Genomic DNA, 11474 nt, shown 5'->3' with positions numbered 1-11474 from the left:
AAATATTTGCAGTATCAGTGAATGAATGAGTGATGAACTTCCTTCTGTTTGTCCTTGTAGTGTTACAAGGCCCTTCCAGTAAGGGTGGGGTGGGTGACACGGTGTTCAGGTGCCATTAGGGCCTAAATCAAAAATTTAGAAGTTTGTGGGCATAATCCACAAGTATTTCTCTAGGAAAACGTGTCTAACCTACAAACGAAGTTCTGGTAACTCAGGTCAAAGGTAAATTGGGAGGGAAAATCTGTATGGCACATGTACCAGGAATAATGTTCTTTGTCTTGTTTTAGTAGATACTTTCAAATTTCCTTCTCTAGGCAAGGCTGATTAGAGTGCAAGTTAATTTGAATTTCACGTTTTGTCCTTGTTCTTATGGGGCGTGAAAAGACTTCAGAACACTGCAAAGTGTTCATATAACCAGCAAAAGGAGTGTTTTGCAGCCGCACAGACCTGGATTCGAATCAGGATCCCTGTTCTACAATCACGAAATGTACTTGGCCCGAGTCTTATTTTACTTGTCTACAAAATGGGGATAGTTTACTTTCTTCATAAGACTGTGTTGGGAAAGCATTTAATTGTGCATTTTGAAATCACTTTAGCTCTATACAAATATCAGTTACACATTGGTTTCTTGATAGTTTCAGTAAAATACCTGTGAAAGGTTGGGGGATTCCTGATCTAATCTCAACGCTCTTTGAAATCCGGAAGGTTTGGGCTTTCCCGTCCAACAGCTAGTCATGGGCCAAGCTTTGAGGACGCTGGGTGGGCGATCAGTGCTTGATCAGACTAGCACCGAAGGGTCCGGCCTAAACTCCCTGCTTTCTTTCATGTCAAAAGTCACCATCTACAAACCCTGATAAGGACTCGGGAGATGTAAGCCAGAAAGACGAGTGAAAACCGAGACGCACAGAGAGGGTCTGTGTGTGTTGTCTTGGGAGGACAACTAGAGCCAGAGAGGAAGGATGTACCGGAGGGAGTTCGCGTCTGATGCAGTGGAAAGGGAACAGAACGCAGGAACTCCACACCCCGAGTGAAAGTGAGGCCCAGTGAAAGGGGTCAGCCTGAGGAATTTCGGTTCCCGCCCTACGACTCCCGGCTTTGACTACAGTTCCGCCCGCAGAAGCCCTGGGCCCCTTGCCCCGCCCCCAGGGGTTAATCGGATCGTACCATTATGCCATCACAGGGGCGGAGGTGAAACGTGGGCTAGTCTTGCAAAGCAAATAGTTCTCTGTCAGAAAAAATAGGATTATCTATATGATCTCAATGGTTCTTAAGTTAGTACACTTCCTTTCTGCCTGCTAGGATCCTCTATACTCCCTCAAGAGTGCCAGGAGTCCGGTCATGTTTCCCCCTTTCCTTTTCGTAGTTGGTACGTTCCCCCGGGAGACGTAGGGGGGGAGGCGTACATAAACCTCGACGCAGGAGGCGGGGCTGCTCAGTCCTCGAGGCGTCGGTGCTCTGTAGTGTTGGAACCTTGTTGCTTGTCGGCCTGTGCGCGCGTGCGCGGACATGGCCTCAAACGGTATGTAAGGGCGCGAGGCGGTCGTGGCGCGCCGGTCCCTGACCTCATTCCCTCCCAGTCCGGCTTTTGTTTTTCGGTGGGACCCGAGCGGCTGTCGAGTGCAGGATCTTTTCCTCGCACTACTGGCTGGAAGCAGCGGAGAGGGGTGGAAGGGGGAGGCCGATGTCGCCATTTTGTTTTGCTCCTCTGGCGCCTCGCGTGGGGCGGGAGGTCGTCCCTTCGCTGCCTCCTTCCTTGAGGTGAGGGTTGGGGGGGACGCAGCTTAGTGATTGGAGATGGGAGGCACGGTTGGAAATGCTCGGTCTCCGTACCCTCTTCTCCCCCTCGTCCCCAGCCCCACGCTCGGGCCCGCTTTGTCGCAGTGCTGCATCCGGGCACTCGGAGGAGCGCGCACGCGCTCTGCTAGCCCCTCCCCCCCTTTCTGGCGGCTCGAATCCCACCCCCCTCCGGTCTCCTGTCGGCCCTGCTTTTTGTCGCGAGACCCTCGGCTGGAGGCTCCGCGGCGCGCGTCCGGTGTGGGCCGCGCCCCCGGGGTCCCTCGGGAAGGGGCGGGACCGCCTCGTTCCCGCCTCGCTTGCCACGCGGCCGGGGGCGGAGGCTCGGGGTCGGGGCCGCGCGCCCGCTTAACGGTTGGGGGTGGGGGGCTGGGGAGTGGTCCAACGGTCTTGACGGGGCCCGAGGCCTTTCCCGCCTAAATTTCCTCTTACAGAGGTGGGAACTGAAAAGAACGGCTGCCTGAGGCCACACCCTCTCGGTGCTTTGGCTCTTTCCTGCGGGGGAAGCGCCTCGTTTCCTGTATCGAGGAGATGAGCCGATCAGCCCCGTGTGTCTTCCATGTGGCGTTTTAAAAAGCACTTGCGCTTCTTTGGATTCGCCTAGTCTTCCCGCAGCCCCGAGTTAGGCAAGGGGGATAGGAAAACGCACTCGTTTGGGAGCCACAGGGCTGGGGGCTTGAGTACCAGCCAGCGTGCTGATCAGAGTGCTTTCTTCCCTTGGTTAGCTGGCTTTGCACCAAAAGCTCGCATTTCCAGGCTCCAAGATTGGGCAAAGGGTGAAGCGTGGCCTCTTGTGAGACATTCTTGTTCTTTGGATTGAAAAAGCGGAGGCTCCCTTAGGAACAATTCTGCCTCTGGCTTGGATTAAAAACCTGTCCTGCTGAAACAGCTGTGTGATTTCAGCCTAACTCTTGGCGATGTCTTCCTCCTCGAGGGGGCGTGAGAAAGAAACGTGTGTAAATCTTTGCAGTTCCTGACATCGATTGAAGTTGCAGACAGTTGCTGCTGTCCGTTAGCACTCTTGCTTTTTCAAGTACTTAAGGCTTCTTTCTTGGTTTTGTGGAAATGCGCTTTCTCTTTGCGTTTTTTATCGTAGGAAAACTTGACTGGGATCTCACAGACTGCCCCTCTCCAGTAGAGTTTCATAAGGGAATTTATGCCTCCTTTGTTGGTTTTCTTATCTGGGGACCCCGAAGCTTAAGTCTTTTAGCTCTAGTCTATTCTGAGGAATGGCTGAAGGTAATATAATCCTATTTTTCTTTTGCAGACTATACCCAACAAGCAACCCAAAGGTGAGTGTCCCTTCTGGGCTTCCAGAGTTTGTAGAGGACACGGGTGGCTAAGGTGTCTTTTCCTGAGAGCACTGTGTCTTTTTCTCCAGCTATGGGGCGTACCCAACTCAGCCTGGGCAGGGCTACTCCCAGCAGAGCAATCAGCCCTACGGGCAGCAGAGTTACGGTGGCTACGGCCAGTCTCCGGACACTTCGGGCTATGGCCAGAGCAGCTACGGTAGTTCTTATGGACAGACCCAGAACAGTGAGTCTTAGTGGGTCACCCCACCTCTTCTGCTCTTTGTGAAAGTTGCTTTTCTTAAACCTAAGCAGTGCTGAAACTTTCCCCTTAACCAGTCTTGGACCCTTAAAGCTCTTTGATGTTTTGAGTCCTTTCAAACAAAAAGACTTAATTGGTTTGTAATCCTGTTTCCTTTTATTTTTTGTGACTTTTTACTTTTCTGTTTATGCTGCTGTTTTCCTAATTTCTCCTTAGCATGAAAGTGAAATGAAGGAAGGGGGAATATTCTCTAGAGGGCGAAGTGCTTTAGGCTTTTAAAGAGGGAAAATTACTTGCTTGAAGATGTTTGAAGTCAGATGGCATCACATCACACTAGGAGGTGGAATTTGCCCTGAGGTCCCTGAAGTGTAAATAATAACGCACTGTCTTTATTTGTTCTGCACACGGTCGGGCAGGTTAAAGTGCTGTTAATGAATAGAGATCTCTTGGGCTGTGACTAGTGGTGGTCCTGGAGGCTGGCTTTGGGGGTGTGTGGGATGAGATTAGAACTCAGAAGTTGAGTAGAAGTTGAAACACAGCTTTCAGGTAGAAAGGTAACCTCTTTAGTTATGAGTTACAAGATTGCCAAGCATGTTCTAAGAAGTTGACTTGTCGAATATGGGAAGCATTAAGTGGTACACAGTGTTGTTCTCAATGCATTCCCTGCCCGTTCTCTTTCCTCATAGCTTTTGTAACTTCCCTTTTCCTTGTAGCAGGCTACGGCACACAGTCAGCTCCCCAGGGATATGGCTCAACTGGTGGCTATGGCGGTAGCCAGAGTTCTCAGTCATCTTACGGGCAACAGTCCTCGTACCCTGGCTATGGCCAGCAGCCAGCTCCTAGCAGCACCTCAGGAAGGTAAGGAGTGGGTGTAGAGAGGACTGAAAAGATTAGAGGTGAATCCCTAAGGAATGATGATGTGATCAGCAGTGGGGGTAATTATGAGGGGTAGTGGGGGAGAGATGGTCTCTGTTGGGGACAGAGAATGGGATGTACCAGAAGTGAAGTCCTGGACCCACTGGCATTGTGACTCTTGTCTTTTTCTTTTCCCCTAGTTACGGTAGCAGTTCTCAGAGCAGCGGCTATGGGCAGCCCCAGAGTGGAGGCTATGGCCAGCAGTCTGGCTATGGTGGACAGCAGCAAAGCTATGGACAGCAGCAAAGCTATAACCCCCCTCAGGGCTACGGACAGCAGAACCAGTACAACAGTAGCAGTGGAGGTGGTGGAGGGGGTGGCGGAGGTTAGAGGATTTCTTCTGCTCTGTCTCATACCTGCTTTTCACAAGAAATTGTATTCGCTTAGGCCCTTACCCTGAAAGGGTTCTTAAAAACCTTGCATTTCTGTGTCCTAGCTTTATCTGTATTCTATTGACATTTATTCCCTGGCACTCTTGAACTGGTTTATGCCACCTCAGAGTCTGTTTTGTCATTTTTAAAGGCATGCTTTTCTTTCCTGACAGGTGGCTATGGCCAAGATCAGCCCTCCATGAGCAGTGGTGGCAGCGGTGGTGGTTATGGCAATCAGGACCAGAGTGGTGGCTACGGGGGAGGCCAGCAGGACCGTGGGGGCCGTGGCCGGGGCGGTGGCGGTGGTTACAACCGCAGCAGTGGTGGCTATGAACCCAGAGGTCGTGGAGGTGGCCGTGGAGGCAGAGGCGGCATGGGGTAGGTGTCTTGTGAGCCAGGGAGTACCATCAGTGGAAAGGGTGGAGGGTTGCATGAGTCTCCCTTGAAGCCTAGTTCTGTAGTGCATGGTTAGTCTGATTCTGGGAGTTTGTGAGGACTTTGATTTGGGATCTTGACTGTTTCTTTTTTATACATCCATCCCCATTTTATTTTTGTGAGAACTTGGGAGCCTGAACTTCTACCCACACCTCTGTACAGAGATTTGAGTACTGACAACTTTCATCTGTAAAGAAAAAGGAGAAATGTAGGGGTGTATGTGGATTGGAGTCATTGATATCCTAGGCAAGAAACATGAAGTGAAGGCTTCTTTCTCTGCAAGGGAAACCGATGATCCCACTCCTGGTGATAGGGAAACTTGTTACTTGTATTCCCATGTGTCCTCTAAAGGAGTTGTCAATGGTTAACCTGACTTGAGCTTCCAGGAATTGGCTACTCTCTCTTCCTGTATTCTATAGTCACTTGAATCCACGAGCTTGACTTGTACTAATATGACGGACTGTTAACGATTTTGTGTGTGACTTGGTTCATGGGGCTCTCTGAAGTGTGCAGACCTTTTGGACAAAGTACAGTACGCTTGACAGTGGTCTCCCACCCACTTGCTCCACTGTCCCTCTTCCTCTGGTTACTTGTCCAGCTGGACCTTCTTTCCTCCACTTCCTGCTGAAGCTGAAGTAAAACCTTAGATTTGATGTTAGAGCATTTGTCAAATCTGTTGGTAAATAACAATTGGAGGGACCCTTCTCTGTCTCTCTCGAGAAGGGGAGGAATGTCAGTGTGTTACTCCTTTTGGGGAGAAAGTAAGTTTTTTAAAAAGAGTTTGTGTATGGTAAGTATTCAGGGGGGGGGTGGGGGCAGTGCCAAAAACCTTACAGAAATAAGGAAAACTCTGTTGTGTGCGTGTGTTTAATGCAAAACTTTAAAAAAAGAAAAGCAACTGTTATGTGACTGTTAACTTGCTCTGCATTTTATGTGCCACAGGTATGAAAGGTGACATTGCAAAATACTCCGCTCTTCTCGCAGTGTAGAAGGGGTGACCCCGGGGGTGGGGAGAGATCAAAACCAGCTCAGTAGTTAGGGTAGGGCTTAGCTAAGTTTTGTCTTGCTTTAAGGGGAAATTGCCTTTGGTTTTGACTTTTTATGGAACGGGGTTGGGTCTGCTTGCTGCTTTCAAAGCAAAAAAAAATCACAAAAATGTGTTCAGGGCTACCCCAGCCTGGTGTGAAATGTCTTCTGGGTAAATTGGGGGTAGGGTTTTTTAAACCAACTACTGGGTTGTCAACTGCTTGCGACAAGAGGAAAAAACATCTGCTACATCGGAAGAACGACCAAGGAAAATGGGTCTTTTTTTTTTTTTTTCCTAGAGGCAATAGATATATAACCTTTTAAGCAAAATCCTTAACAGTTGTGTCTGAGAAATTGCACACGTGTGTGTGACATGCTCACAGGTCAGACAAGGGGTGGTCAGGAAGGGGAATGTATTTTAGTAGCCACTTGCATTATCATTTTCCCAAAACACCTACCTATGTTTGGGGAATGTTGAACAAAACAAAAACCGCCCTTTTGTAGCCGTTGGAAGCTTCATGTCCTTTCTTCTAACTTGTCTTCTCCAGCGGAAGTGACCGTGGTGGCTTCAATAAATTTGGTGGTAAGTGAACAGAGTTTCCAAAATTCCCAACTCCCAGCAATGCTTTGTCTGATTGTTCATTTGCAGTTGTCTTAGCGTGTTTTAAATGTCAAAAGTTTTGGAGTGTCCATAACCACCTCCAGAAAGAGGTGGGGTGGAATGCCACCTCCTGCCAGATGTGTGCTAACCTGGAGGCAGGCAGGGAGTAAGACTCAGCAGTCGTCTGGTACCAAATTGGTTTGACTCAGGTTAATAGGTGTTTAGGAGGCCTCTTGACAGGAGTGTCGCCACACCCGGCACTTAGTGACCACCGTTATGAGAAACTGGAGAGAGTGTGCTGGAACATGTGGTGCCAATTTGGCTTTAGGATCGATCCTTTGATCAGTGTGTCTGAGGCTTGTGTGTGTGTGTGAGTGTGTGTGTAACAACCTCCAAGCGTTTTAATTCTGGACGAGGGATGAAGTATTGCCCTGCCCTGAGGATGGTGAAGTTGGTATATATTTATGTATTAAATACTGAATGGTGTCAATGCAATTGTACATACATGTATTTAAACTCAACTCAGATGGGCTAAATAGCAACTAGCTCTGGGCAGGAAGGTGTGAACTGCTTCCAAGAAAGGTTGGGAGCATGTGTGGCTCATGGGAAATAATCAGGTCTTAACAGCACAAACTGAATTCATGGAAAAATGGCAAATTTGAGAAGTCTCCCAGTAAGCTGGAACTTTTCTGGTCTGGTTAACTAACAAAAGGTTTCTTGATTTGTCTCAACATGTAAAGCCAAAGGCTTGGGTTCATGATTTAGGTGTCATTGAGTGTGGGTACAACATTTATATATGGTGAATTCAGATAAACTTTGGACAAAGATGGTCTCTGGAAAAAAAAAAATAGAGGCTGCATTATGGAAATAAGATTTCTGGTCTGTTCCCTGGGACATGCTTAAAACATACGATAGCCATTATGTATGATTTTTATTTTCATGTGGTTTTGGGGGAAACATCATGGTTTTAAGACTGGTTTCAAAGATGACATTAAAAATTGTTCCACAAGGGATAAGTGTCTTTGGTGCTAAAGTTTGGAGAAACTGTATGGATGCATATCACATTTGCTGGTGGTGAGCCCATTTCTCTCTGGGGCGAGAGAAGAGGGCCAAGCTATGAGTTGGTTTGTTAACTTCAATGGGTCTCCCTCCTAGCCCTCCCAGTCTGTGCTGAGGACATTTCCCAGCCTGAGCTGGGGGAGGCAGCATTTTCTGAAGTGTGGAGTTGTCCCTGTGGGGACTCAAGTTACATGCAGACCTTAAGAAAAGGGGCCTGTGTCTTTCCCAGACCTGCCTAGGGTTTTCTCTGGGCAGGCAACCCAGAAGAGGGTTTGGAGTGAGGCTGGCTGTGAGCACTTACCTGATATTTTGCAAACGTTTGGATTTGGTGTTAATTTTTTTCCTTGTCTTTCTCAGCCTCTTAACTAACGGCTCCTCTTTCCTTGTTTTTTTGTTTTTTGTTTTTTTTTCTATGTCACTTAAGGCCCTCGGGACCAAGGATCACGTCATGACTCTGGTAAGTCCACAGGTGGCAGGAAAGAAAGGCTAAAGTGGTAGCAGGACTTTTCTTGGATGTTGTTCAAACTTAAGGGAATCTGAAGAAGAGCGAGGATAGAGAAGGAAAATGTGGTGAAGAGAGTTTAGGTGTAGCTGTGTTTAACAGTATGTTTAACAAAAAAGACACAGGAAAGCATGTAGTGTACTTTTTGTTTTGATTATGTTTGTATGCTGCATTTTAGTGTTTCTTGGGTGTCTTCAACTGAAAGTTGACGAACACTTGTGTGGTCTTGGGCAATTAACTCCTGAGCCCTGGTTTCTTTCTTGAGTATCAACATGTTTCAAGGGGTAGTTGTAAAACTAAATTTTAATTTGTGAGGTGGCTAGCATACAGGCATTCAGATAATGAAGTAGAGTTGGAGATTTGTCAGACCTACACCACCAGTACTTTATATTACTTGGTTTAGAAATTTTCTTTCTTTGAAAGCTTAACTATCAAGTATTAAAGTCCAGGTTATTAAGTGTCACTGACTTGTTTTATCTTTGGTTTCTTCTCTCCACTTTTCCTGCTGTGTTTGGCAAGCAGAACAGGATAATTCAGACAACAACACCATCTTCGTGCAAGGGCTGGGCGAGAATGTTACAATTGAGTCTGTAGCTGATTACTTCAAGCAGATTGGTATCATTAAGGTACTCACGGGAACTTCTCTGGCAGTCCAGTGGCTAAGACCCCTCGAGTTCACTGCAAGGGCATGGGTTTGATCCCTCATTGGGGAACTAAGATCCCACATGCTTCACTGTGTTTCCCCTCTACCCCCAAAAGAAAGACCAAAGAAAGGTACTTCTGGAGCAGAGTGGGTGCTTTCTATCAGTGCTGCAGGCTTTGGGATTTCATACCTTAGTGAAAATAGAAGTCTTAATGGTTGCCTGCTTCATTTGTTGAGGAAAAAGCATTAACTGTTGCCATTCCAAAGGGAATCACATTTTAACACAAAAAGGCACAATTGATTAAAAAAGTGTTTAAAACTTTTGCATTTGTAGTCTATAATCTTTATCATTTAACATTGAAGGGAGAAACAGTCGATGGCTTTCTTTCAAGTTATGTGTGAAATAGGTATGGTTTTGATAGTGCTGTATTCTCTAAGACTGATGTGATCTTATGTTGCTTTCTTCAGACAAATAAGAAAACAGGACAGCCCATGATTAATCTGTACACAGACAGGGAAACAGGCAAGCTGAAGGGAGAGGCCACGGTATCATTTGATGACCCACCTTCCGCCAAAGCAGCTATTGACTGGTTTGATGGTATGTCTGAGGAGGCTGGGGGAGAGGGCAGCTATCTTGGGGAAACAGGCTGCGTTTTGAGGATTTCTTTGAGTCTTCCAAGACTTAACGGCACTACACTGTTGGTGTAGTCTTGTATTTGGTTATGTCTCATGAGATTGTAAACGTTTGTAAGAAGGCAGAGTCTTCTCTTGATTGTACCAAGTATACTTTTTGACCCACAGGTCATAGGTCTTAAGAAGAAGTCTCTTTTATACCTCCTTTATTTCTTTAGGTAAAGAATTCTCTGGGAATCCTATCAAGGTCTCATTTGCTACTCGGCGAGCAGACTTCAATCGGGGTGGTGGCAATGGTCGTGGAGGCCGAGGGCGAGGAGGTGAGGAGCTCTTTCTACTGCTATAAAGAAGTGATGGGGAGAGAAGGGAGAAGGAGGATGGTAAGGGCTTGTGTGAGGTTAACCACACTTGGAAGGGGAGCAGACCTGTCCTTGGCTCTGTTCTAGGACCCATGGGCCGTGGAGGCTATGGAGGTGGTGGCAGCGGCGGCGGTGGCCGAGGAGGATTCCCCAGTGGTGGTGGCGGTGGTGGAGGACAGCAGCGAGCAGGGGACTGGAAGTGTCCTAATCCGTGAGTGAAATGGCTTAATTTTTTTCTCAGCCCTCTTGTATGCGTGCCCTTTGATGTTAAGGTATATGCCAAGTTGCTTCAGTCCTGTCTGACTCTGCAACCCCATGGACTGTAGATTGCCAGGCTCCTCTGTCCATGGGGATTCTCTAGGCAAGAATGCTGGAGTGGGTTGCCATTCCCTTCCCCAGGGGATTTTCCCAACCCAGGGATCAAACCCGAGCCTCTTAAGTCTCCTGCATTGGCAGGCAGGTTCTTTACCACTAGCGCCACCTTGATGTTATGACAGAGTTTGTAGTTTCTGACTAATGTCAAAGCTACGCTGACAGGGACAGGCTTAGCTGGAAGTCATCTCGACTGGACTCAGTAACCTGCAGTCTTTGTCTCTGCTCCTGAGAAACAGGCCTCTTTGCTTTTCTGAGGCCTCATTCTCCTCATGTATCCCTAGGGTCATTGGAATCTTCATAATTCTAGGTCTTGGCCATTTCTACCCCTCTTTCCCACCCCCCACCCACACACATTAATTGTCTTATTTTCCTCAGTACATGTGAGAACATGAACTTCTCTTGGAGGAATGAATGTAACCAGTGTAAGGCCCCTAAACCAGATGGCCCAGGAGGGGGACCAGGAGGCTCTCATATGGGTAAGGAAGAGGCAGAGCTGGTGTTGGGATCTGCAGGGAGGCTAGACAAGGGGAGGGAGGAGGGGTCTGGGGGATGTGATAGAGGGTTGAATCATGTTTCTTTTTTCCTAGGGGGTAACTATGGAGATGATCGTCGTGGTGGCAGAGGAGGCTATGATCGGGGCGGCTACCGAGGCCGAGGAGGGGACCGTGGGGGCTTCCGAGGGGGCCGGGGTGGTGGGGACAGAGGTGGTTTCGGCCCTGGCAAGATGGACTCCAGGTAAGTAAGACTAAATTGAAACTAGAGCAGTTGACTAGAGGTCATGGGATTGCAAGGTTTGGGGAACGTGGTTTCATTTTGAGGGCAGGATTGGAAAGCTTGAGACTAACGCTTGGGTGGGAAACAAGGGAAGGAAAATTACCTGGGGGAGCTAGTCTGTGGATGCCCACATGCACTCTGTGCCTAGGGAGATGAGCTGTCTATTGGGGTGGGTAGGGTGGGTGGGTAGAGAGGTTGGAACCCAGACCTAATGGATGCTCTTTTCTTGCAGGGGTGAGCACAGACAGGATCGCAGGGAGAGGCCGTACTAGCCTGGCTCCTGAGGCCTTGGAGCAGCTTTCTTCCTGTACCCAGTGTTACTACCCTCATTATTTTGTAACCTTCCACCTCCTGATCACCCACGGGTTTTTTGTGTCGGACTATGTAACTGTAACCATACCTCTGGTTCCCATTAAAAACCATCATTTTAGTTAAA

At 48.0% G+C, this 11474-nt stretch overlaps 1 protein-coding gene across 11 annotated transcripts; it reads left to right on the top strand.

The window, feature by feature from the left end:
• Positions 1–1434: 1434 nt before the first annotated feature.
• Positions 1435–11474, top strand: FUS (FUS RNA binding protein). 11 transcript variants are annotated; one of them, XR_014073460.1, is made up of 15 exons: positions 1435–1519; positions 3062–3086; positions 3176–3330; positions 4062–4203; positions 4401–4585; positions 4805–5009; positions 6641–6675; positions 8177–8209; positions 8777–8880; positions 9366–9495; positions 9749–9850; positions 9977–10100; positions 10640–10740; positions 10852–11066; positions 11187–11474. XR_014073460.1 is itself a non-coding variant. In XM_081558214.1 (15 exons), exons 1-15 carry the CDS (start codon positions 1507–1509, stop codon positions 11308–11310), a joined length of 1533 nt encoding a protein of 510 aa, XP_081414340.1. In that variant the 5' UTR covers positions 1435–1506; the 3' UTR covers positions 11311–11474. The 11 variants fall into 11 exon arrangements, 9 of the variants coding, with proteins under 9 accessions (XP_081414340.1, XP_081414337.1, XP_081414335.1 ...); XR_014073459.1 differs by having other exon boundaries at positions 4059–4203; XM_081558214.1 differs by having other exon boundaries at positions 4401–4576; positions 10852–10999; positions 11271–11474.

The sequence above is a fragment of the Giraffa tippelskirchi genome, chromosome 13 (genome assembly GCF_054371585.1).
Source record: "Giraffa tippelskirchi isolate mGirTip1 chromosome 13, T2T-mGirTip1v1.2.pri, whole genome shotgun sequence".
Lineage (NCBI taxonomy): Eukaryota > Metazoa > Chordata > Mammalia > Artiodactyla > Giraffidae > Giraffa > Giraffa tippelskirchi.
This window is presented reverse-complemented; position numbering and strand designations above follow the sequence as displayed.